This window comes from Tamandua tetradactyla, chromosome 4, assembly GCF_023851605.1.
Source record: "Tamandua tetradactyla isolate mTamTet1 chromosome 4, mTamTet1.pri, whole genome shotgun sequence".
Taxonomy (NCBI): domain Eukaryota; kingdom Metazoa; phylum Chordata; class Mammalia; order Pilosa; family Myrmecophagidae; genus Tamandua; species Tamandua tetradactyla.
In genome coordinates, this window is record NC_135330.1 from 8,637,575 (window position 1) to 8,661,425 (window position 23,851).

Below are 23,851 nucleotides of genomic sequence, written 5' to 3' on the forward strand. Positions count from 1 at the left end.
AGTATTTGTCCTTTAGTTTTTGGCTAGTCTCATTCAGCATAATGTTCTCTAGGTCCATCCATGTTATTACATGCTTCATAAGTTTATTCTGTCTTAAAGCTGCATAATATTCCATCATATGTATATACCACAGCTTGTTTAGCCACTCGTCTGTTGATGGACATTTTGGCTGTTGCCATCTCTTTGCAATTGTAAATAATGCTGCTATAAACATTGGTGTGCAAATGTCCATTTGTGTCTTTGCCCTTAAGTCCTCTGAGTAGATACCTAGCAATGGTATTGCTGGGTCGTATGGCAATTCTATATTCAGTTTTTTGAGGAACCGCCAAACTGCCTTCCACAGTGGTTGCACCATTTGACATTCCCACCAACAGTGGATAAGTGTGCCTCTTTCTCCACATCCTCTCCAGCACTTGTCATTTTCTGTTTTGTTGATAATGGCCATTCTGGTGGGTGTGAGATGATATCTCATTGTGGTTTTGATTTGCATTTCTCTAATGGCCAGGGACATTGAGCATCTCTTCATGTGCCTTTTGGCCATTTGTATTTCCTCTTCTGAGAGGTGTCTGTTCAAGTCTTTTTCCCATTTTGTAATTGGGTTGGCTGTCTTTTTGTTGTTGAGTTGAACAATCTCTTTATAAATTCTGGATACTAGACCTTTATCTGATATGTCGTTTCCAAATATTGTCTCCCATTGTGTAGGCTGTCTTTCTACTTTCTTGATGAAGTTCTTTGATGCACAAAAGTGTTTGATTTTGAGGAGCTCCCATTTATTTATTTCTTCAGTGCTCTTGCTTTAGGTTTAAGGTCCATAAAACCGCCTCCAATTGTAAGATTCATAAGATAACTCCCTACATTTTCCTCTAACTGTTTTATGGTCTTAGACCTAATGTTTAGATCTTTGATCCATTTTGAGTTAACTTTTGTATAGGGTGTGAGATACGGGTCCTCTTTCATTCTTTTGCATATGGATATCCAGTTCTCTAGGCACCATTTATTGAAGAGACTGTTCTGTCCCAGGTGAGTTGGCTTGACTGCCTTATCAAAGATCAAATGTCCATAGATGAGAGGGTCTATATCTGAGCACTCTATTCGATTCCATTGGTCGATATATCTATCTTTATGCCAATACCATGCTGTTTTGACCACTGTGGCTTCATAATATGCCTTAAAGTCTGGCAGCGTGAGACTTCCAGCTTCATTTTTTTCCCTCAAGATACTTTTAGCAATTCGGGGCACCCTGCCCTTCCAGATAAATTTGCTTATTGGTTTTTCTATTTCTGAAAAGTAAGTTGTTGGGATTTTGATTGTTACTGCGTTCAATCTGTAAATCAATTTAGGTAGAATTGACATCTTAACTATATTTAGTCTTCCAATCCATGAACACGGTATGCCCTTCCATCTATTTAGGTCTTCTGTGATTTCTTTTAACAGTTTTTTTGTAGTTTTCTTTGTATAGGTCTTTTGTCTCTTTAGTTAAATTTATTCCTAAGTATTTTATTCTTTTAATTGCAATTGTAAATGGAATTCGTTTCTTGATTTTCCCCTCAGCTTGTTCATTGCTAGTGTATAGAAACACTACAGATTTTTGAATGTTGATCTTGTAACCTGCTACTTTGCTGTACTCATTTATTAGCTCTAGTAGTTTTGTTGTGGATTTTTCCGGGTTTTCAACGTATAGTATCATATCGTCTGCAAACAGTGATAGTTTTACTTCTTCCTTTCCAATTTTGATGCCTTGTATTTCTTTTTCTTGTCTAATTGCTCTGGCTAGAACCTCCAACACGATGTTGAATAATAGTGGTGATAATGGACATCCTTGTCTTCTTCCTGATCTTAGGGGGAAAGTTTTCAGTTTTTCCCCATTGAGGATGATATTAGCTGTGGGTTTTTCATATATTCCCTCTATCATTTTAAGAAAGTTCCCTTGTATTCCTAGTGCCAAGGATTTTGCTGGGCACAGTAGGTACAAAGTAAATACTTACCAAGATCAATTCTTTACAAGGTAAGTTTAGCAGTTGTTGATCTTTCTTAAAGGATCAGATATTAAATATGTTAGGTTTATGGACCATAACCAACTCTTTTGTAACTACTCAACTCTCATAATCGAATGGATATGGTTGTGTTCCAGTACAACTTTCTCTTCAAAAATGGGTTGTGACCATAGTTTACCAACCCCTGGTATAAAAACTTACCTGCGCAAGATCACCTAGCCAGCAAGACAGGTACAGAATGCAGTTTTCCTAATAACCAATCTGGTGCTATCTTCCACTTTCCTACATGGATTTCCTGGTGTTTGGAGAGGGAAATAATTATGTTATGAGAAGAGCAGCATGTAAAATGAAGTTTGTCAGCAAAAGCCAGGATTCTAGCATTATCCAGTGTTGTATTTTCTAGTGCAGGTGCCTTTAGACTAGATATTGAGTTCTTTTCTCCTTCCCAGCATTGTTCTACCTCTCATAAATGAAATTAGCTGTGTGGTTGTGCTTAAATGTGAAGGCAATGCATAGCTTTTTTTTTCCTTCCCTTCTGTCCCTGCCCCTAACGTCTGTCTTCCCATCTTAATATAGGCTGTGCAGAATTAAAAAAATAACCCTTTTACCCAAAACCTCATCTCAGTAGGATCTGTTTTATTTATGTCTGTAGTATTCACCTATTTTCACAAGCATAAAATGAAGTGGAATAAAAGAACGAAGTCATTAAAATATCTTTCACCTTCCTCTGTAATTGTAGTCCCTTTATCTGCCAGTTCCTCTGGGGTTTCTATGGAAACAACTGCATGCAGATCATCCTGTCACATGACTGAAGCATCTCTGTATACACCACAGAAGAATCCAGATGGCAGGAATTGTCTCTTGCACACCCACATCTAGTTGCTGAGCAACTAGCTTCATCATTCAAGCCACAGGCTTCATATATACATTGTGGATTTGGGGACAACAAACAACATTTTTGTCTAAGATAAGAAATGAAAGATATCGTTTCCAGGTCTGTTAGAGGAGTGTTTCCCCAACGTGGTCTAAAAAGCCCTATCTACTTTTGCAAACTCTTTGTCACTTTGTGTCCCCATTACCTGTTTGCATTTTTATTTCATAGGCCAAGCATGGGGAGCAGCATGAGGGTCAACACTACAACATCCCCTTCCAGGATTTGAAGACTATATTTCCCCATGGCCTGCCTCCTCGCTTTGTAATGCAGGTGCTCAAAACAGGAAAGGGAATGTGGGAAGCCCAGAACACAGACTATTGATAGCAGAGGGTTGAGATTAAGTGTGTGGAAAACTATAAAAGATGAAGTTTGAATCTGAGAAATTGATAGATTCAGCTATTGATTATCTTTTTGTGAATAACATAATTGCTACAATTACGTTAAGCCAATGTTTTGCTTCTGTTAACTACCTTAAAACCTTTTTGGAGCCAAGTATTCTTAAATAAATAAGCAATACCCAGCTGTTTCCCTGTGTAAGTGAAAAAGTTTCTAGAAACAGTGGCATTCAAATAAATGTTAAAGTGAATTTAATATTTGCCTGAGCATAATATCATGAAAATAATTAATATATGACTGGGGAGGGAGGGGAAGGAACATAATAACTTCCTGAGCTGAACAGAAGTGACATTTGGATTAGATACATCATTGTTTTCTTCTTAGAGATTTTCAGAAAATGTAATCTTGCGGCCATAACTTAACCAAAAGTGTAAAATCTTGAGATGCTTTATATCCATCAAAAGAACTCATGATTAACTGTCAGTATAGTTTATTGGCCATAACTGATTCATACTAGCTCCTACTGAATTAATCTCAGCCTCAGAAATTATTCCTTCATAATGAATTACCAAATTTGTGCAGGTGATTTTTTAGCTTTAGGAGCCAGAAGACATCGTTTCTTCACCATCCTTTATTTAAGGAAATCAGTTGAGATACCAATAAGAGAGCTAATTCTAGACCATAGACATAGCCTTGTCATAAAATATTTTTTGAGATTGGAAATAGGTAGAACACAACCAGAAGAAATCATCTTTAATGGCATTTTAAACTGTTCTAAGACATTCACAGTAGACTCTCTAGCTTCAGGGTTGGGAGGTCCTATTTTTAACCATTTAAAATTGCTTTCAGACTGGTTTAACTATCAGTACCCTAGAGGTAATTCATCCATTCTTTCATAATTTCCATGTAAGTGAAGGCCAGCATCTCACCTTTGTTTAATACTGTCATTACCTAATCCATTTATTTTAATATCTGTATCATGTTTTCAAAGGTTCCATCTCCAAGCCACTTGTTTTCTTAGGACTCCTTTCCTTATACTCCTTATATTCCTTTATAAGATAAACCTTATCTAATGTATTTGTGGATATTTGTTTAGATTTGTTATTAGTAGACATAATTACTTTATTTTACAAATCATTTTCCTCCATATGAGTGCTTCTAAAAATTTTCCAAAAAAGTACTCCTAGTCATAAAAGGGAAATGAAACATAACTGATGTCAGTTGCTGATGGTATAAGGTATGGCTTCAATTGTGGGTTAGCTGACCACACCAGCTCCTAGCTGCCGTGCATATAGTTCTAGAGAAAAGTCTAGCTGACTACAATCAAAATGAACTAAAATTGGATCTGAAAGAATTAACGCTTACTGAATGCTTACCACTTGTCAGATACTTTAAGTGCTTTACATGTCAGATATTTACTTCGACCCTAAATGTGGCATACATAGTTATGAGATGCCTGAGTTATTTATAGATTCTAATTAACTGGTGTAATATTTGTGCTTCATTCACAAGAATAATCAAAAGCTGACTCCATTACTTGGTATAGGATTATGTGTTTAGACTTCAGCTAAATTACATGGGGTAGATTTTCAAATTAAATACCAACCCAGCCTCTCCAAGCTGAACAAGATAGGCAATTTAGTGCCCTTGGTTGCTGTATTAGGCAGAGTGTATACCATACCCCACCCTCTCCCTTTCTTTCCTACTTCATTTTTTTAGGTGAAAACATTCAGTGAAGCCTCCCTAATGGTAAGGAAACCAGCCCTAGAGCTTCTGCATTACCTGAAAAATACCAGTTTTGCTCATCCAGCTGTACGATATGTTCTCTGTATCCTTTCCTGTCTGCTTGGACCCTCTGCCAATGCATTCTCTATCAGATGGAGGGAAAAAAGATACAGGAGTGCTGTTGACAGTAGAAGTATCCCTTCTGGTCACGTTTTCTTTAACATCAAATGTTTTAGATGGAGAGAAGGGAACAGGAAAAACCCTCAGTCTTTGCCATGCTATTCATTTCTGTGCAAAGCAGGACTGGCTGATACTGCATATCCCAGATGGTAAGAATTTCCTGTCTTAACTATGTCAGATTTAAATATCCTGCTACTTTGGTACCCCTGTGGCTTTAATTTTCTGACAGTGCTCTGAGGGCTTAAAGGAAAAATCTTTTGCTTCAGATGTAGAGCAGTCTGAGCTAGTTTTTCGTAATTTCTTCATGACATTAGTGCCAAGCAAGTTACAAGATAAAATACATGTGACAAGAGGAAATTCAGCTGAAAGCTCCCCGGAGGTTTTTGATACTAACAATGAAATATTTTGACCTATTAATCCTTACTTTGATTTAATGCCTGAGAATGTGAACTCAAGCCTTAGAGGACACCATAGGCTTTAATACCAAACAGTTTTGATTACTCTTAGAGCCTTTGACATGGTACTGTAACTCAGCTTTCTAAGATTGTCAGGATGGATCTTAAAAACTCCGTCCCTCACACTCTACATATATCGTTTGTTCAATGTTGTATAATACATCCACATTTTCTCACTTAGCTTTAAAAACTTCCAGGAAGCAGAGATGACATTTAATCTACTTAGTATGCTTTGTGTATTGCAATGGTATTTGGTCTTAGATGAATGGGAAAAACTCCTAAAACAAGAAGGCTTTACAACAAAATATATGGGAAACTAAAAACATTTCTCATAACATAAAGAAGCATAGAGTATTGAGTTAAATTTATTAAGTTCCTGTCTGGTTTGTTTTCTTGTGCCTTTTGTTAGCTCATCGTTGGGTGAAAAATTGTCGGGATCTTCTACAGTCCACCTACAACAAACAGCGCTTTGATCAGCCCTTAGAGGCTTCAAACTGGCTTAAGAATTTCAAAACTGCAAATGAACACTTACTGAGTAAGGTAACTTGATTTCCAGAATTTGGTGTTTGACTGTCTTCATATAGGTCCTGTCTTCTTTGTGCTCTGAGTACCTGGCAGACTGGGGGGGAACTGATATTGCAGTTAGAATAACTAGACATTTTGTATTTCTTTCATACCTATTGCCCAGAGTGGGTTCATAGCTTGAAACTGATTTATCCACGTGAAATAAAGAGGCAGGAGAAATCTCGTCTCATTTTGCATGTGGCAAAGTGAAATCCAGATTGATTCACTGACTTTCTCATGGTTACAAGCCTCCAAACCTGTTTAAGCACATTTTCAACTGTATAATTTGTCCAGATCTTTTTTGGAAACCAGATATGTATTGGTAAGATTGTTCGTTACTTCAGTGACTCTTGGATGTGATATCTAGGTTAGGTTTTTCAACTCTGGCTATAAATAAGAATCAGAATAGTTTAAGACCTTGTTAAAAGTGCAGATGCCAAGGCCTCATCCTTTTAAATAAGAATCCCCTATGCATTCTTCTCTATACTTTTAGAGAAGTCTCTTAGAAGACCTGTAAAATAGATTTAAATAACTCTATTAACCTTAGCCTCCTACCTTCTCAACTAGAGATTGATTCATTCTTTAGGCCAAATAGCCATTTTGTTTGTTTTGTGTGTTTGTTTTTAGATAAAAGTTCAAGAGAAGTATGTCTGGAATAAGCGAGAGAGCACAGAGAAAGGCAGTCCTCTGGGAGAAGTGATTGAACAGGTATAGGAAAAGACACTGCCTCTGTGTCATGATGTAAACAGAGAAAGCCTATTACAGGAATGTAAGCCACTGTTTCTTTCCCAACAGGGTATAACGCGGGTGAAGAATGCCACAGATGCAGTTGGGATTGTGCTAAAAGAGCTAAAGAGGCAAAGCTCATCGGGTATTTTTCATCTCCTGGTGGCAGTGGATGGAGTTAATGCTCTCTGGGGGAGGACCACACTGAAAAGAGAAGATAAAAGTCTGGTAGGAAAACCGGGTGTCTCTATTCTAGTTTCATAAGTTGCCAGTATCATCAGGTACAGAGGCTGGAACAGGAACATCTAGAACATGTAGTATATTTTCTTGCCCTAGGAGTATGTAAACTAAAATGTACAGTAAAATAGTGTCAGAAGGGATGCCAAGTGTTCTAGTTTCCAACCTTCTGGAATCCAATATACCAGAAATGGAATGACTTTTAAAAAGGGGAATTTATTAAGCTGCTCATTTACGATTCTAAGGCCACGAAAATATCAAATTAAAGCAAGGCTATAGAAATGTCCAATCTAAGGCATCCAGGGAAAGATACCTTGGTTCAAGGCCAGTGATGTTCATGGCTTCTCTCTCAGCTGGAAGAGCACATGGCAAACTTGGCAACGTCTGCTAGCTTTCTCTCCAGGCTTCTTGTTTCATGAAGCTCCCCCACCCCACCCCCGCGGCGGTTTTTCCTTCATCTCCAAAGATCTCTGGCTGCATGGGCTCTAAAGCTTTTTCCAAAATGGTTCCTTCTTAAAGGGCTCCAGTAAGCAACCCAACCTTGAATGGGTGTAGACACATCTCAATGGAAACCATCTAATCAAAAGTTACCACCCAAAATTGAGTGGGTCACATCTCCATGGGAACAATCAAAACACTCCCACCCAGCAATACTCAATGAGGATTAAAGGACATGGCTTTTCTGGGGTCTACAAATTGAAACTGGCACACCAAGATTTCCACCATCCATTTGTAAACAAAAGGAGGATGTTTTGAAAAGAGTGTGACATTAGAACCTATGGTTTCTTTCCAATTTTTACTTTCTCTTTATTCTCTTTTCAAATAAGGCTGTCTCTGATGTAGAGAAGATAAGCATCAAGAAGGGTAATTTGGGGCAATGGATATTTTCTCCCTTGTGACTGAATTTTGTATTAGATATGTAACCAATTCATAAAGACTCTTTGGTTTTTGTTATGTATTGCATTTATAATTTTATTCTGGTATGTTTTGGTTTGCTGAGACTGCCAGAATGTAATATACCAGACATGGATTGGCTTTTATTTTATTTATTTTTTTGGAGGATGCATGGACCAGGAATCGAATCCAGGTCTCCCACATGAAAGGCACGCATTCTTACTGAACTACCCGTGGAGTGGCTTTTATGAGGGAGATTTATTATGTTACAAATTTATAATTTTAAGGCCATGAAAATGTCCAGATTAAAGGCATCAGCAAGATACCTTCATTCAAGAAAGGCTAGTGGCGTCCAGGGTTTCTCTCACACATGGGGAGCAAGGCATATGGTGGCATTTGTTGCTCTTTTTCTCCCAGCTTTAAACAGCTCTATCAGTTTCTGGCATTTCCTGGGGTGCTCCCCATCTGCATCTCCAGATGACTCACACCAGGTTTCATCTCTCTGCTGTCAGCTCTGAGCTCTGTTTTCTTTTATTCTCTTCATACAATGTTGAAGTAAAAGGTTTAAGACCCACCTTGAATTGGGTGGGTCATCTCTCCATGGAAACAATTGAATCAAAAGTTCTGCTCACAATTGGGTGGGTCACATCTCTGTGGAAACAAGCTAATCAAAAGGTCCTACCCAACAATAGGTCTGCCCCCACAAGACTGGATTAGAAGAACATGGCTTTTCTGCAGTACATATTTTCAAACCAGCACGTGATGAAATATCAAATTTTTAAGATTTTAACCATTTTTTAGTGTATAATTCAGTGGCATTTATATTCACAATGTTGTCCAACCATCACCGCTGTCTTTTCCAAAACCTTTTCATCATCCCAAACAGAAACTCTGCACCTACTTTACAGTAACTCTCCCATTTCCCTCTCAGCACACTGCCTCGAAACCTCTAATCTACTTTCTGTCTCTTATAAATTTGTGTATTCTAGATATTTCATATGAGCGGAATCGTATTCATCATCTTGTGTCTGGCTTATTTCACATAGCCTGATGTCTTCTGTGTTGTATTGTAGCATGTATCAGAACTTCTTAATGGCTGAATATTATTCCATCATGTGAATATGCCACATTTTGTTGATCTACTTATCTGTTAAGGGATACTTATTTCTACCTTTTGGCTATTGTGAACCATGCTATTTATGAACACTGGTATATACACACCCTGTTTTCAGTTCTCTGGGATATATACTTAGGAATGGAATTGTAGGGTCACATGATACTTCTGTGTTTAACTTTCCTGGGAACCACAAAACTGTTTTGCACAGTGGGTGCACCATTTTACATTCCCACCAACAATGTACAAGTTTTCTTCATGTCCTCACCAATATTTATTATTTTCTACTTTTAATAATAGCCATCCTAGTAGGAGTGATGGTTTTGACTTACATTTCCCCAATGACTGATAATGTTAAGCAGCTTCCATATGCTTATTGTCCATTTGTACATACACTTTGGAGAAATGTATAGTCAAGTCTTTACCAATTCTTAAAATTACATTTTATCTTTTGATTGCTGAGTTGTAGTTCTTTACATATTCTCAAATACATTATTTTCTCCTACTCTGTAGGTTCTCTTCACTTTCTAGAATTGTCCTTTGATATAATTTGATGAAGTCCAAATTTATGTATATTTTCTTTTATTGCGTATAATTATCTAAAGGTCATGAAGATCCCTGGTATCTGTTTTTTATCTCCAAAACACGTCAGTTCTAGGATCATCAGCTATGAAGAAAAAAAGGACTGTTGCATCTCTGGCTCTTTGCCTCTGTAATTGTACCTCTCTCATCTCTTGCATTCTTTCCACTCCAAAAGTAAAGAAGCTTATCCCAGATGGTTTCCCTTCAGTTACTATGGTTACAACGTAGTTCAGGAATTTTCTTCAAGTTGTCAATTCATTTGTCTCAAGCGAGCAAGTAGTGATCTCCTCTCTCTGTGTCTCTCTCTCACTGACCGATATGCAGATTGCCCCAGAGGAACTAGCACTTATTTGCAACCTGAGAAAAATGGTGAAAAATGACTGGGTGAGTGATATGATGGCTAACACATTTTAAAAAGAAATGTATTTTCATTTTAAAGACATTCTACTTTTTTACTGCTATTACTTTCCCATCTCTAAATTTTATGGACAGAAAGTTCTTCTATCTTATTTCATTCCCATAAGTTTACAAACTTAGGAGTAAGGTTTGGATTAAAATCTATGTAATTTATTTCTAATATTTCTATTTGACTTGAGTGAGCTTATTTAAAGCCATTTTACTTAAAAATATTTTACTTTGCATTTGTTTAAAGTGTTTTTATATCTTTCTACCATCTTTGGAAAAAATTTTGAGACTCAAAAATAAGTCTTGATAAATTTAAGATCATGAAACAACTTACTGTAAGAGTCAAACCTAGGAGTAATAACCAATTTAGTTGCCATTTAACTATGCTTGACTACACTGCCATACCAGTCTCTGTATGGCAGAAATACAAGGTGGTTGGAAGTATACTTCCCCCTTCCCCCCCCACCCCAGCTTTTTCTAATTCATCCTTTCTCTTTTCTTTCAGCATGGCGGTGCCATTGTGTTGACTTTGAGCCAGACTGGTTCTCTCTTTAAGCCCCGGAGAGCCTACCTGCCCCAGGAGTTGCTGGGAAAGGTCAAAGCATTGGAAAATTCGTTTTCTTTTAGATGGTTATCCTGTCTAAAGTGATAGTTCTTTTTTCCCCCAACTTTAATGCATTTGACTCCATTTCAAACAGAGAGAAAAATTGTATCCCTATAGAGTTGTGTTTCCCTCTGATTACTTTTATTTTACTGATTAGATTTAGATTAACCACTTTTGCCAGGAGCAACACAGAAGTGATGTGTCTTCTCACTGCATCACATCAGGAGCCACATAAAGTCTGTTTCTCCCATTACTGCTGTTGTTAACTTTGAATAGTTAATTAACATGCTGCCTACCTGGTTTCTCCTCAGTAAAGCTACTATTTTTTCTTTGTAATTATTAAGTATATTTTAGAAATATACTTTCAGTCATGGTAAGTATCCTCTTACTCAAACTTTCACCTACTAGTTTTAGCACCCATTGGTGATTTTCCCCGAAATCACTTATTATGATTGGCAAATGGAGATTTTCTAGCTCTATCCATCATCTCTTCTAACTGTATCATGTCATTCTACTGTAAGTAAGAACTTTCAGTTCTATGTATATCTGTATGTATATATGCACTCATGCCATTGCAGACTTATGGATCCTCATCTAATGGAGTCTAAACCTTTACTATCATTTTTTATTTGGATGCTCAAATTGTCCCAGTTTTGGCCAGTAGAGGCCATTTCAAGTTGGATCCTATGTCCTTTTGACATGTTCCCATCCTTATTTGAGTACTTCTTAAATTTATGCCCCAGTCCTTAATTCAGCCATTTCTCCCAGTAGCGTTGATTTGTTTAAGGGAGAGTGGTATTTAGAAACCAAGACCTCAGTGCCAGGTGTACTTGATTTCTACTGTGGTGTCATTTCTTCTAAATGTTCTTAGTATAACTAGTAAATTTACATGTATGCATGTGTATCACATACATTTGAGTATAGATGTATGCACACATACTTGTGTGTTGTGTATATTTGTTTATATTTACATGTACATTTAAAAACCCATGAGCTCATACTGATACTTCTTCTAGTCCAGAACCACAGCATTTATTATATCCTTCCCCCTTTCCATTTTGTAACCCCATTTCCAAAAGACATCTATTCCAACATAGAATACAATAAACGTACTTTCAGAAATGCTAACCCTTGACTCTAAAAATGAAACACTCTGTTCCAAAGTTATTTGGGTTAGTTCCTTCCCCTCCCCTTCAATGTTGTTTGAGATTTGAAGTACAATTTGATTCATTTATTTCACTTTCTGTTCGGTTCCATGTAGCTTATTTTTTAACCCATCTCTTGTTGATTTTATTTTCTGTTTTTGAGTATACAAAACATTAACTTGTTTCCAAAAGTTGTAGCTGTCAAAAAGAAAAAATTTACACAGAAAAGTGGCTAGCCAGAGAATGGGAAAACAGGAGAATAGAAGAAAAAAAGGTTTTTACATACAGATACACATTTGACTCTCAAAAGCATTTAAATATAATTTGTCTCTCTGCTGACGTGTCATTTAACTAATACTGTATATTTTTATCCTTTTCCTTCTCCAGGAAGGATTTGATACTCTGGATCCCTTTATTCCCATTTTGGTTTCCAACTACAACCCAAAGGAATTTGAAAGTTGTATTCAATATTACTTGGAGAACAACTGGCTTCAACATGAGAAATGTCAGTTTTTGTTTTTGTTTTCTATTAGGGCTTTGTGCTCCCAGAAGAGTCCCACTGAATTGACCCTTGAGCTCTTATTTCCTCCCACAGCAGCAGCCTGTAATTTGTATTTCATCTTTTTCCCTCTTTCCTTTGTTTTTTCTGTCTGAGTAGATGGGCCAGAAAAGTGTTTGGGGTGGGGGCTTAAGGTTTAGTTTTCAAGAGATTATATCTCTCCCTAAATTTTCTTTTTAGTCCAGAATAAAGTGCTCATCCGAAATGAGGAGGCCAAGTTAACTCTAGCCGCTGGGCAGAGTTTCTAGGAGTTAGGGTTGCTTCCATTCTCTGATTCATTCATCATTCAACAAACTTTGAGTGACTGGTGTGTCCAAGCAACCACAGAATGATAGTTAATACTATGTGAGAGGCTACCCCAACACCAAACCAAATCCTTACCATAGCTGTTCTAGTATATATATATTGAAATATGAGTAAAGCACAAATTTAAAAACACTAAACAATATAAATTGTTAACTTTATCACCATATTTGATTCCTGTCAACTGAAAGCATTCCATCTATTCATTTCACCTTTGCCCTTACCCTGGGAATGTAGAGGAAAACTACAGGCTGTTTTATCCTTAGAGAATATGTTAACTATAATTGGGATATGTTATTTAAAGGAGTAGAGTGGAGATTATAAAAGACCTATGGGTTGTGAGGCACAATGGTGAGATTTCTAAGGGAGTTGGGAGTTTTGAAGTAGTCCTAAAGTTCAGAAGATACTTTTGCAACAGCGGGAGGGGTCCCTGGAGTGAAGTAGACCCAGAAAGGGAAATCAGGCTTGAATAATAGTTTATTGGGATAAAGGATCAAGAAGTAAGATCTCTTAATTATATTGGTATGTAATCTGCATAATGTAGTCTTTGGTTAGAATTTTTTGGGAAACAAGTGCAGCAGGAGGAAACTGATACCTGTGTCTGACTCCATTTTAGCTCAAACTGAAGAAGGGAAAAAAGAGCTGCTGTTCCTAAGTAATGCAAATCCTGGGCAACTGGAGCGGATATGTGCCTATCTCTAAGCCAGGATCACGCCATACCTGGAAGACAGTGGACATTTCCTTTATGTTGGACCTAATCAGATGGGGAAATCCCACAGTGCACAGAAAAAGCAACAAGACACCTCCACTCATGGGATTAGAAATCACTGCAGTTACCTCCTAAACTTCATTGAAATGGATTCCTTCTGAAATGACCATAATAGCAACAAGATGTACCCTACTTCCTAAAATAAAAGAGTTTTTTGGTGTGGTTTTCACATTTAAGGTAATCATGGATGTTTTCCTTAAAAAAGAAAAAAAAACTTTCTTAAAATGTTGTGTTAGATTTATAATATGGAAAAAGCCTTCAGATTGGCCAAATTGAATTTCTCTGAAAATTTACTTGTTGGAAATCTAAGAAACACAATGCCATAGAATTTTCCAGGAGCTGTATTTTCCAAACTTTAGTCAGTTTAAAAGATTGATAATGCGCAACTGAAGTTTTCCCTCAGGATACTCTTTCAACTTCCTATCTATACTTTTATCCTGTTATGGTCCCTGGGACCCTTACTGAAACTGAAGCAGAGTTCCTGGCAGCTCTGTATGATTCAGCCCTTTTCTACCAGTTCATGAAAGAATTAAGCACTAAGACACAGGTTGACATAAAAGAGTAAGAAATTTGGTACCCCAGTCTACCACTTATTAACTGCTTAATAAGTAGATACTTGTCTTAATTTGCATTTGATACTGCTTTATTTGAGGAATCACTATAAGGGAATTCTGCAAATCTTTAAGTTAGTTTTTTCTTATAAGAAAGGCCGTTTCCCCTACTCCTAAATCACCATCTCAAGGACATGCTATCAGAAACAGAACTTTCACCCTTGACCCAATCCCTAGCCACCCACTATGTAATGATCAACACTCCCAGAGTAGTAGAACTAGATTTCCAGAGCTAAAACAACAGAATATTCGAAGTGACAGGTTCTCAACAAGAAGTAATGATACACAGAGGAAAATTTGACCCATTCACAGGAATAAATAATTTGCCAGAAACAATGCCTGAGGAAGCTCATACATTGGAACTATTAAAGACTTTACATCAACCATTTTAAATATGATCAGTGAGATAAAGGAATTCATATGCAAAAGAATTAAAACTGGTAACAGTGAACAAAATAAAGAGATGGAAGAAAAGAAATTTTGGAGCTGCAAAGTACCCTAATTGAAATTAAAAACTCATTAGACAGATTCAACAGCAGATTAGAAAAGGCAGAAGAAAGGATCAGCAAACTTCAAGATAGGACAGTAGAAATTATCCAGCATGAGAAGCAGAAAAAAAAATTAGGAATGAACAGAACCTTAAGGACCAGTGGAACAACAAGTGTACAACATTATGTACCTTGAGGTATGAAAAGAAGAGAGAGAGAAAGGGGCAGGAAAGGTAGCTGAAGAAATAATAGCTGAAAACTTAAATTTGATGGAATTCACGAATATATACATCCAAGAAGCTCAATAAACTCTAAGCAGTATAGACTATTTTTAAGAGACCCACACCAAGACACATTAGAATGAAACTGTAAAAATCCAAAGACAGAATTCTGAAAGCAGCAAGAGATCTGTCACACGTAAGGAGTCCCCAATAAAATAAAATTACTCATCAGAAACCACAGAAGTCAGATGAGAGTGGGATAGCAAATTTAAAGTCCTTAGAGAAAAAAAATGCCAGGCAGTAATTTTGAATCCAAGAACTTAATCTTTCAAAACTGAGAGATTAAGACACAATGAGGTAAACAAAAGCTAAAATAATTCATTACCAGATGACCTGCCCTACAAGAAAGGCTAAATGGAGTCCTTCAGGCTGAAAAACAAGCAAACTACATACTTAAATTCCTGTATTATTTTACCTTTGATTTGTAATTGCTCTTTCCCCCATTGATTTAACAGGCAAATGTGTAAAGTAACATTATAAATCTATGTTAATAGGCAGAAAAAGTGTAAAAGACAATGATAAAATATGAAAATATAGAATAAAATATTAAAATAATAAAAGATATAACAATAAAAAGGGGACAGGAGAAAGATACATAGGAATAGAGTGTTTATATACTACTGAAACTTGTTTGGCTTAGTGGAACTAGGTTGTTATAATGTTTAAGATGTTCATTGTATTAAAGTAACCAGAAGAAGTAAGAAAGTAACTAAAAAATATTAAAAAAAGAAAAGGGAGTCAAACTGGTACACTACACAAAGCAACTTAACAGAAAAAAAGGAGGCAATGCAAGAATAACTGAGGAACAAAAGATACAAAAAACATAGTTAAATGACAAAAGTTAATTATTTTCAGTTACCTTAAATGCCAGTGGATTAAATTACTATATTAAAAGGCAGAGACTGGCAAACTAGATCAGAAAACATGATCCATCTATATGCTATCTATAAAGAGACTCACTTTATGTACAAATACACAAAGAAGTTGAAAGTGAAGGGGTGGAAAAAGATACTCCATGCAAACAGTAACCAAAAGAGAGCCAGGGTAGCTATATTATTGTCAGACAAAATAGAACTTAAGTTTAAAAAAAAAAAAAAAAAGACTACAATGAACAATGAAGTATATATAGATAAGGTCCAATCCATCAAGAAAATATAAAGATTATATAAACATATATATGCACATCAGTACAGAGCTCCAAGATATGAGGCAGAAATTGATAGAATTGAAAGAAATAGTTCTACAACAATGGCTAGAGACTTCAATATACTATTTTCAATAATTAACAGAATATGTAAACAGAAGATCAATAAGAAATAGAGACTTGAACAGTACTATTAACCAAGTAGACCTAATGGACATATATAAAACACTCCATCCAACAAGAGCACATTACAGGTTCACATTACAGGTTCTTCTCAGGTTCACATGGAACATTTTGTAGGATAGAATGTATGTTAGATCACAAATCACATCTTTAGGATACTGAAATCTTGCAAAGATGCTGAAATCCTACAAAGTGTCTTCCCAGACTACAATGGAATAGAGTTAGGCAGAAATTAACAGAAGAAATTCTGGAAAATAACAATTCTGGAAATTAAACATGCTATTAAATAACCACTAGGTCAAAGTAGTAACCACAAGGAAAATTAGGAAATATCTTGAGACAAAACAAAAACACAACAAAAGTGAAGAGATGCAGCACAGACGATGCTCAGAGGGAAATTTGTAGCTCCAAAGGCCTATATTGAAAAAAAAGATTATAAATGAATAACGTAACCTAACTTCACACCTAAAGAAACTAGAACAAGAACAATCAAAACCCAGCTGATAGAAGGAAGGAAATAGTAAGATTAGAGCACAGATACAGAATAGAAAAATCATAAAGTAAACAAAAACCAAGTTTCTTTTATAATATCAACATAATTGACAAAGCTGTAGCTAGACTGGCAAAGATAAAGAAAGGAAGCAAAGAAATTCAGGACAAAGTGGGGACTTTGCTACCAACCTCACAGAAATAAACCAATGTTAAGAGTATACTGTTAATAACTACATACCAACAAATTAACAACCCTAGATGAAATGGACAAATTCTTAGAAACAGCAATTACATAATCTGTCCAAAGAAGAAATGAGACCTACACACAGCAACTCATCCTCATGGATCTCAGGGTGAGACTGGGACAGAGGTCAGCAGATGTTCAGTTCCCCTTTCACAAGTGGAGACTATCTTCTGAGATGCTAACTAATCCTAGCCCTCATCACCTCCACAAAGTGCAGAGCGTCTCACGAACAAGTGAATATGGTATGAATCAGAGGAAGAGAAGGTAAGGGTCTAAGGCCCAGATAACAATGGAGAGAAGCAAGAGAAACAATTACCTCAGTCATCTTCTGGGGTAGACAGCCTATAGGATTTCAACAACGCCTGCAGATTTCCAGAAGGGAAAAAGAAAGGAGCCACCTATGCAACACGACCAGGACTTGAGGACTCTAAAAACGATGTATTGGGAGGGTACATGGCAGAGGATGGAAGAGCAGAGACAACGGGGCTCTAGTTTACAACTGAGATCTTATTTTAAGACCCTAGCATCCCTCCATCTTGGGCCACTGGGGGTTTCCAACACAAGATCAATTAATATATGATTGAAGGATTCAGAGAAATGTGCATATCTCAAGTTATTTATTGCTTTATTTTATGGATTGTGAAATCAGACACTCAAACCCCTGTGGCACTTCACAGTTCACAGAGAATTCTGACATAAACACTCATTTGACTGTCATGGTAATACTGCGAGAAGACTAGCATGATATGCATTATCATCCCATTATCATTCAACTACATAAGACAATGAGAATAATCTCCCATTATGCCCTTTTCCCTGTTTTTACCAGCCAAAACAAAAAGCCAAGGACTACTCGTATGTTCCTCATGTTTAGACTCTTGTTCTCCAACATTTCAAAGGTCACCATACTACCCTAACCACTGTACATAAAATTGCAACACAGCACATGCTCACAAATCTTACCTACAACTCTATTCTGCTCTCTTGCTATATTTTCCCATAAAACATGATTACTACAAAGCAAGGACATGTTCTCCTTATTTAGCTGTTTACATCTGCCTATCCCCCGTGAGAATGTAAGCTCCCTATGGACAAGGATTTTAAGTCTTTTTTAATTGCTGTATTTCTAGCATATAGAATTTGGTTGGCCACATGGCAGGCATTCAACAGATCTTTGTTGAATGGATGCCTGTTCTATCACAGTGAGGTGCAAAGGACATAAGACTTACCTAAGGTCTTTATTACAACAAAAAGTAAAACCCTCTTACTTTTCATATGTTGGGGAACTAGGGGATAGGTAGTGATCTCTTAGTAAGAAGGAGGTTCTTATCACCTTGGGCTAGGGGAAGGCTATCTGCCTGGAAGCAGCTGAGAGAGTGGAACACTCTGTTTCAACTCCATTCAGTTCCACCCTCAATCAGCTCCAAGTGACCTGATGAACTATTTTGCCCCATCTACTTACTAATCCATAGGCCAGAGGCTGATCCAGCAATTAGAAAGGACCAAAATCTCAACAACAGAGGCCAATCTTAGAACAGATTTCACAGGCTTCTGTAGAGCCCACAGCTGCCTGCCTCTGGGTACCTGACTCAAATTCATAGATAACCTACAGGAAGTCTTCACACTTGCGAGGGTTTAGGGCTTCTCAAACCTACATGAGAAAATTTTCAAAAGCCAATACCCAGTCTCTGGGCCCCAATAAGAAACTACAAGAGACTACAAAGGGTACAAAGAAATAGTTATTGTTAGAGCATTTCAAGAATCATCCTACAGAGGCCTTGCCTCTGACAGGTCTTAAGACCTGATTGTTAATGAAGACAGAGCAATGAGCTGTGTCTGGTAGTGGGCAGCCAGAAAACCTTCATTTTCCAGAAAGCACAGTCCTCCCTACAAAACCAGGTACTGTTTTCCTCTAGGTCACAGCTTCGCCTCCCCTTCCTTATTGTAGCCCCATATTGAAATAGATAAGGAGTGCTTGGTACATGTATTTCAGTATGGTGTCATTTGAGGGTAAATAACATATAAATAAGCAATTTTAGTAAAATATCAGGAGAGAAGAAAATCACATGACTACATCAGCTAAGATTCCACTTTTCTGGTGGGGAGAGGATGGGGGTGTGGGACAGATAAAGAAAATAGCTAGTTAGCAACAGAAGAAGGAGCTAACCAGGACAACTGCGAGGAAGAGGATGGGTCATGTCTCTGATAATCTATTCACCTGATGGGGTTCTGCTGGGTTCCACTTCTGGAACAGTCTGGGGTGAGGGAACAGTGGAAGAGGCTTCTCAGCAGGATCTCCAACTACTTCATCAGTCATTTCATCCTCTTTCTGGAGGCTTTCCATTCTTTCTGCTTCTTCTTCCTCTTCTTCCTCTGGCTGAGTTCTCCTGGGAATTTTCTTCCTCAGACTTACCCTCCTGATTCGCAAGCCAAGTCAAGTCTCTGCAAAACACCCAAAGAAGGCTTATGAAGACTGAGAAAGGGCCAACTGCCCAGACTTATGTCAGAAGGAACAGAGGTTAAACAGTCAGGAGCCCACCACAACTATCAAAATTTTAAGTCCCTAGGTTACAAAGCCAGAGCTGGAACAAGTGGGGAAGAAGATACATTTTAAAAGGTCCTTCTGTATCCCGAAAATAGTTTTCTTTGACACAACACATATTACTGAACTACTTTTGGAGAGCATTTAAAGTGTACTCAAGTGATTTGATCTATATTTTAAATGAGTTTAAGACAAATACAATTAGGTAATAAAAGGTCAGCCCTTCCCACTACTCCTCTAACCTTAACCCCAAAATTACATCATGTAATACACTAAGTCAAATACAAATAATTTTAGGACTATCTCTACTGTACCAAGACTGGCATAATGCATAAATAAATTAAACAAATTGCTGACTCCACAAAATAATTGAGAATTTTCCCCAACTCTCACCTGTAGTTCCAAAACAGAGAGCAGAACTCCTCAGACAGTTCCGGAACAGAAAGCAGACTCCTCAGAGACTAAAGATGTCTCATCTTCCTCATCTTTGATTAAGTCATCAAAGTCCTCATATTCCTCTTTTCCTCTGGCCCATTCTTCTCTCCTTCCATTTCTGGCTCAGCTGGGGTGGCTACTGACTGACTATCAACACTGGACGAGTCTTCAGGCTTCCTGAGAGGACTACTGGGCACCAATTCAGGATCAATGGAAGATATAGGATGTTTGAAGGTCCTTTGCTTTATAGTTAATTCATATTAATGAGACCATAGAGTATTTTTCCTTTTGTTTCTGGCTAATTATGTTCAAACATAATGTCCTCAAGGTTCACCCACATTGTTGCATGCTTCATGATTTTATTCCATCTTAGAGTTGCACAATATTCCACTGTATGTTTATACCACAGTTTGTTCATCCACTCATGTACGGATGGACATTTGGATGTTTCCATCTCTTTGCAATCATGAATAATGCTGCTTATAAGCATGAGTGTACAAATGTCATTCATGCCCCTGCCTTTAGATCCTCTGAGTATATACCTAGTAATGGGATTGCTGGATCATACAGCTTCCTGAGGAAATGGTAAACTGCCTTCCAGAGTGGTTGCACCATTCTATGTTCCCACCAACCATGAATAAGTATACCTCTTTTTCCACATCTTCTCCAGCATTTGTAGTTTTCCGTGTTGTTAATGATGGCCATTCTCACAGATGTGAGATGAGAACAAACTATGGTGTGGTCTTTAAATTTTTTGTTCACCTTGTGGTTTTGATTTCATTTCCCTATATTCTTAGTGAAGTTATCATTTCATGTTTTCCAATGATCTGTATTTCCTTTGGAAAGTGTTTGTCTTTATCTTTTTGCCCATTTTTTAATTAGGTTGTTTGTCTTTCTGTTGTTGAGCTGCAGCCTCTCTTTATATATTTTGGATTTTGAACTCTTAATCTGACAAGAGGTTTCCAAATACTTCCTCTCATTGCATAGGCTGCCTTTTTACTTTCCTAAAAGTCTTCTGATGCACGAAAGTATTCGATTTTAAGGAGATCCCATTTATCTATTACTTTTTTCATTGCTCACACTTTGGGTATAAGGCCTAGGAAACCACCTCCTATCATATTATCTTTAAGATATTTCTCTATCTTTTCCTTTAATAGTTTTATTGGTCTTAGCTATAATGTTTAGGTCTTTATCCATTTTGAGTTAATTTTTGTATAAGGAATGAGACAGGGGGTCCTTCTTCCATTCTTTTGGATATGGGGAGCCAGTTCTAAAGCACCATTCACTGAACAGCCTGCTTTGTTCCAGAGGAGTAGACTTGGCTGCATTATCAAAGATCAGTTCTCCATACATGAAAGGGGTCTATTTGTCAACTCTCAATTCAGCATTATGGGTGTCCCAGAAGGTGAAGAGAAGGGGAAAGGGGCAGGATGGGAAATAATAACTGAAAACTTCATAAACCTTATAAAATTACAGATCTAAGAAGCACAGCTTACAAAAGGAAAACACATCTGAAGAAACCTACTCCAACACACTTACCAATAAGGTTGTCAGATATCAAAGATGAAGAGAGAATTTTGAAAGCAGCCAAAGAAAGGCAATCTATTACATACAAGGGAAGCTTGTTAAGATGTGCAGATTTTTCAGCAGAAACCTTAGAGCTGGGAAGGCAGTGGTGTGATATATTTAAGATCCTGCAAGGCAGAAACTGTCAACCAAGAATTCTATATGCAACAACAATGTCCTTCAAAAATGAGGGAGAGGGCAAGCCATGGAGGCTCAGAGCAAGGAGACTTCTCACCTGCCATGCCAGAGACCCAGGTTTGATTCCCTGTGACTGCCCATGAGAAAGAAAAAAATAATGAGGGAGAGTTCAAAATATTTTCAGACAAATAGACACTGAAACAATTTGTGAACAAGAGATTGCTACAAGAAAAAGGGAACACTATAAGAAAAGACAGGAGAGAGCAGTCTGGAGAAGAGTACAGAAATGAAGACTATCAGGAAGGGTAAAGAAAGAAAAAAAAAACAACATATGACATAAAAAATCCAAAAGACAAAATGGTAGGAAAAAGTAACTGCCTTTACATTCAATGTTCATGGATTAAACTCCCCAATCAAAAGACAAAGACAGGGTGGGCCACAGTGACTCAGCAGGCAGAGTTCTCACCTGCCATGCCACAGACCCGGGTTCAATTTCCAGTGCCTGCCCATGCAAAAAAAAAGACGAAGACAGGTGGAATGGATTAAAAACATAACCCATCTCTATGCTGTATACAAGAGACTCAATTAAACCCAAACACAGAAATAGGCTGAAAGTAAAAGGCTGAGAAAGATATTTCACCAGAAGAGCAGGGGAGCCATACTACTATCAGACAAATTGGACTTGAAATGGAAAACAAGAGACAAATATGAGCAAGCCATGGTGGCTTGGCAGGCAGAGTTCTTCTCTGCCAGGCCAGAGACCTGGGTTTTTTGCCCATGGGGGAAAAAAAAAAAGAGGCAAAAATGGACACTATGTATTAAGAAAAGGGACAACTGATAAGAAGATGTTACAATCATGAATATTTACGTACTGAGCAAGAGAGCCCAAAAAATATATGAAGCAAACACTGACAACACTAAAGGGACAAGTTAGACATCTCTACAATAACAGTTGGAGACTTCACTATACCCCTCTCATCAATGGACAGAACATCTAGACAAAGGATCAGTAAGAAAACAGAGACTCTGAATAGTCTGATAGATGAACTAGACACGTAAAGAACACCGCACCCAACAACAGCAGCTTAAACACTGTTCTCAAATGCTAACAGATCTTTCTCCAGGATAGTCCGCTAGTTGGGCTAAAAGCAAATCTCAGTGAATTTACAAAGATCAGAATTATACACAGGGTGCAAGGGTAGTTCAGTGGTAAAATTCTCACCTGCCATGCAGGAGACCCAGGTTCAATTCCTGGCCCGTACACTTCCCAAAACTTCTACAAACAAAAAGAAATTAACCAACAGTGCTACAATAATGGGATACTGACACAGAAAAAGAATGAAAGTGACCCCAGCGACAAAGGATACCAAAAAAAAAGTATACAAAACACTTTCTCAATGGAATGAAGTTGAAAATAAGTAGTATTTCAACTTATAAGTTGAAATAAGTAACAATGGAATGCAGGAAAATTTACAGATATATGAAGGCTAAACAATACTCTTAAGCAAACAGTGAGTGAAAGGAAAAATTATGAGAGATACCAGTAAATATTTCGACATAATGAAAATGAGAACATGGCATATAAAAACTTATGGGATGCAGCAAAGGCAGTGCTGAGGGAAATTTGGCATAAATGCCTATTTTAAAAACGAAAGCAAAAAATGAGGAAATAACTTCATCTCGAGGAACTAGAGAAACCTCAAACTAACCACAAAAAAACAAACAAACAAACAAACAAAACGGAAGGAAATGGCAAAGATTGGAACAGTAAATAAAATGAAATTGAGAACATGAAGAAAATAAAGAGAATCAATTAAACCAGAAGTTGAGGGCCAACCATGGTGGCTCCGCAGGCAGCGTACTCACCTGCCATGCTGGAGACCCAGGTTTGTTTCCTGCTGCCTGCCCGTACAAACCAACCAACCAAACAAACAAACAAAAAAACACCAACATTGAATATATATATTTTTTAACTTGGGCAGGCACTGGGAAACAAATAATCTCCAGCATGGAAGGTGAGAACTCTACCTGCTGAGCCACCGTGGCCCACCATTTAAGAAAAATAAATACAAATCAATGGACTCCTAGAGTGGGCTTCTTTGACTTCATCACCCTGCTCAGGGAATCTACTGGAGAGCTCCTGCCTAGGATCTTCAGGTCCTATACTGACAATTTCCTCAAAATCCCCAAGGTTAGAGTTT

At 37.4% G+C, this 23,851-nt stretch overlaps 2 protein-coding genes across 5 annotated transcripts in view; one reads left to right on the forward strand and one right to left on the reverse strand.

Annotated features, from left to right (window-relative positions):
* Positions 1-13,707, forward strand: part of DAP3 (death associated protein 3) — a 31,358-nt gene extending 17,651 nt beyond the window's left edge. For all 4 annotated transcript variants that reach the window (XM_077156413.1, XM_077156414.1, XM_077156416.1 and 1 more), the window contains exons 4-13: positions 3,097-3,198; positions 4,984-5,092; positions 5,226-5,318; positions 6,034-6,164; positions 6,816-6,896; positions 6,984-7,142; positions 10,066-10,125; positions 10,652-10,741; positions 12,283-12,400; positions 13,374-13,707. In XM_077156413.1, the coding sequence (XP_077012528.1) occupies positions 3,097-3,198; positions 4,984-5,092; positions 5,226-5,318; positions 6,034-6,164; positions 6,816-6,896; positions 6,984-7,142; positions 10,066-10,125; positions 10,652-10,741; positions 12,283-12,400; positions 13,374-13,459 (1,029 nt within the window). In that variant the 3' untranslated portion in view covers positions 13,460-13,707. The remainder of the gene's footprint in view (positions 1-3,096; positions 3,199-4,983; positions 5,093-5,225; positions 5,319-6,033; positions 6,165-6,815; positions 6,897-6,983; positions 7,143-10,065; positions 10,126-10,651; positions 10,742-12,282; positions 12,401-13,373) is intronic.
* An 8,461-nt stretch (positions 13,708-22,168) lies between these two features.
* Positions 22,169-23,851, reverse strand: part of YY1AP1 (YY1 associated protein 1) — a 34,931-nt gene continuing 33,248 nt past the window's right edge. The window contains 1 exon segment of the mRNA XM_077156405.1: positions 22,169-23,851. Within this exon segment, the coding sequence (XP_077012520.1) occupies positions 23,704-23,851 (148 nt within the window). The 3' untranslated portion in view covers positions 22,169-23,703.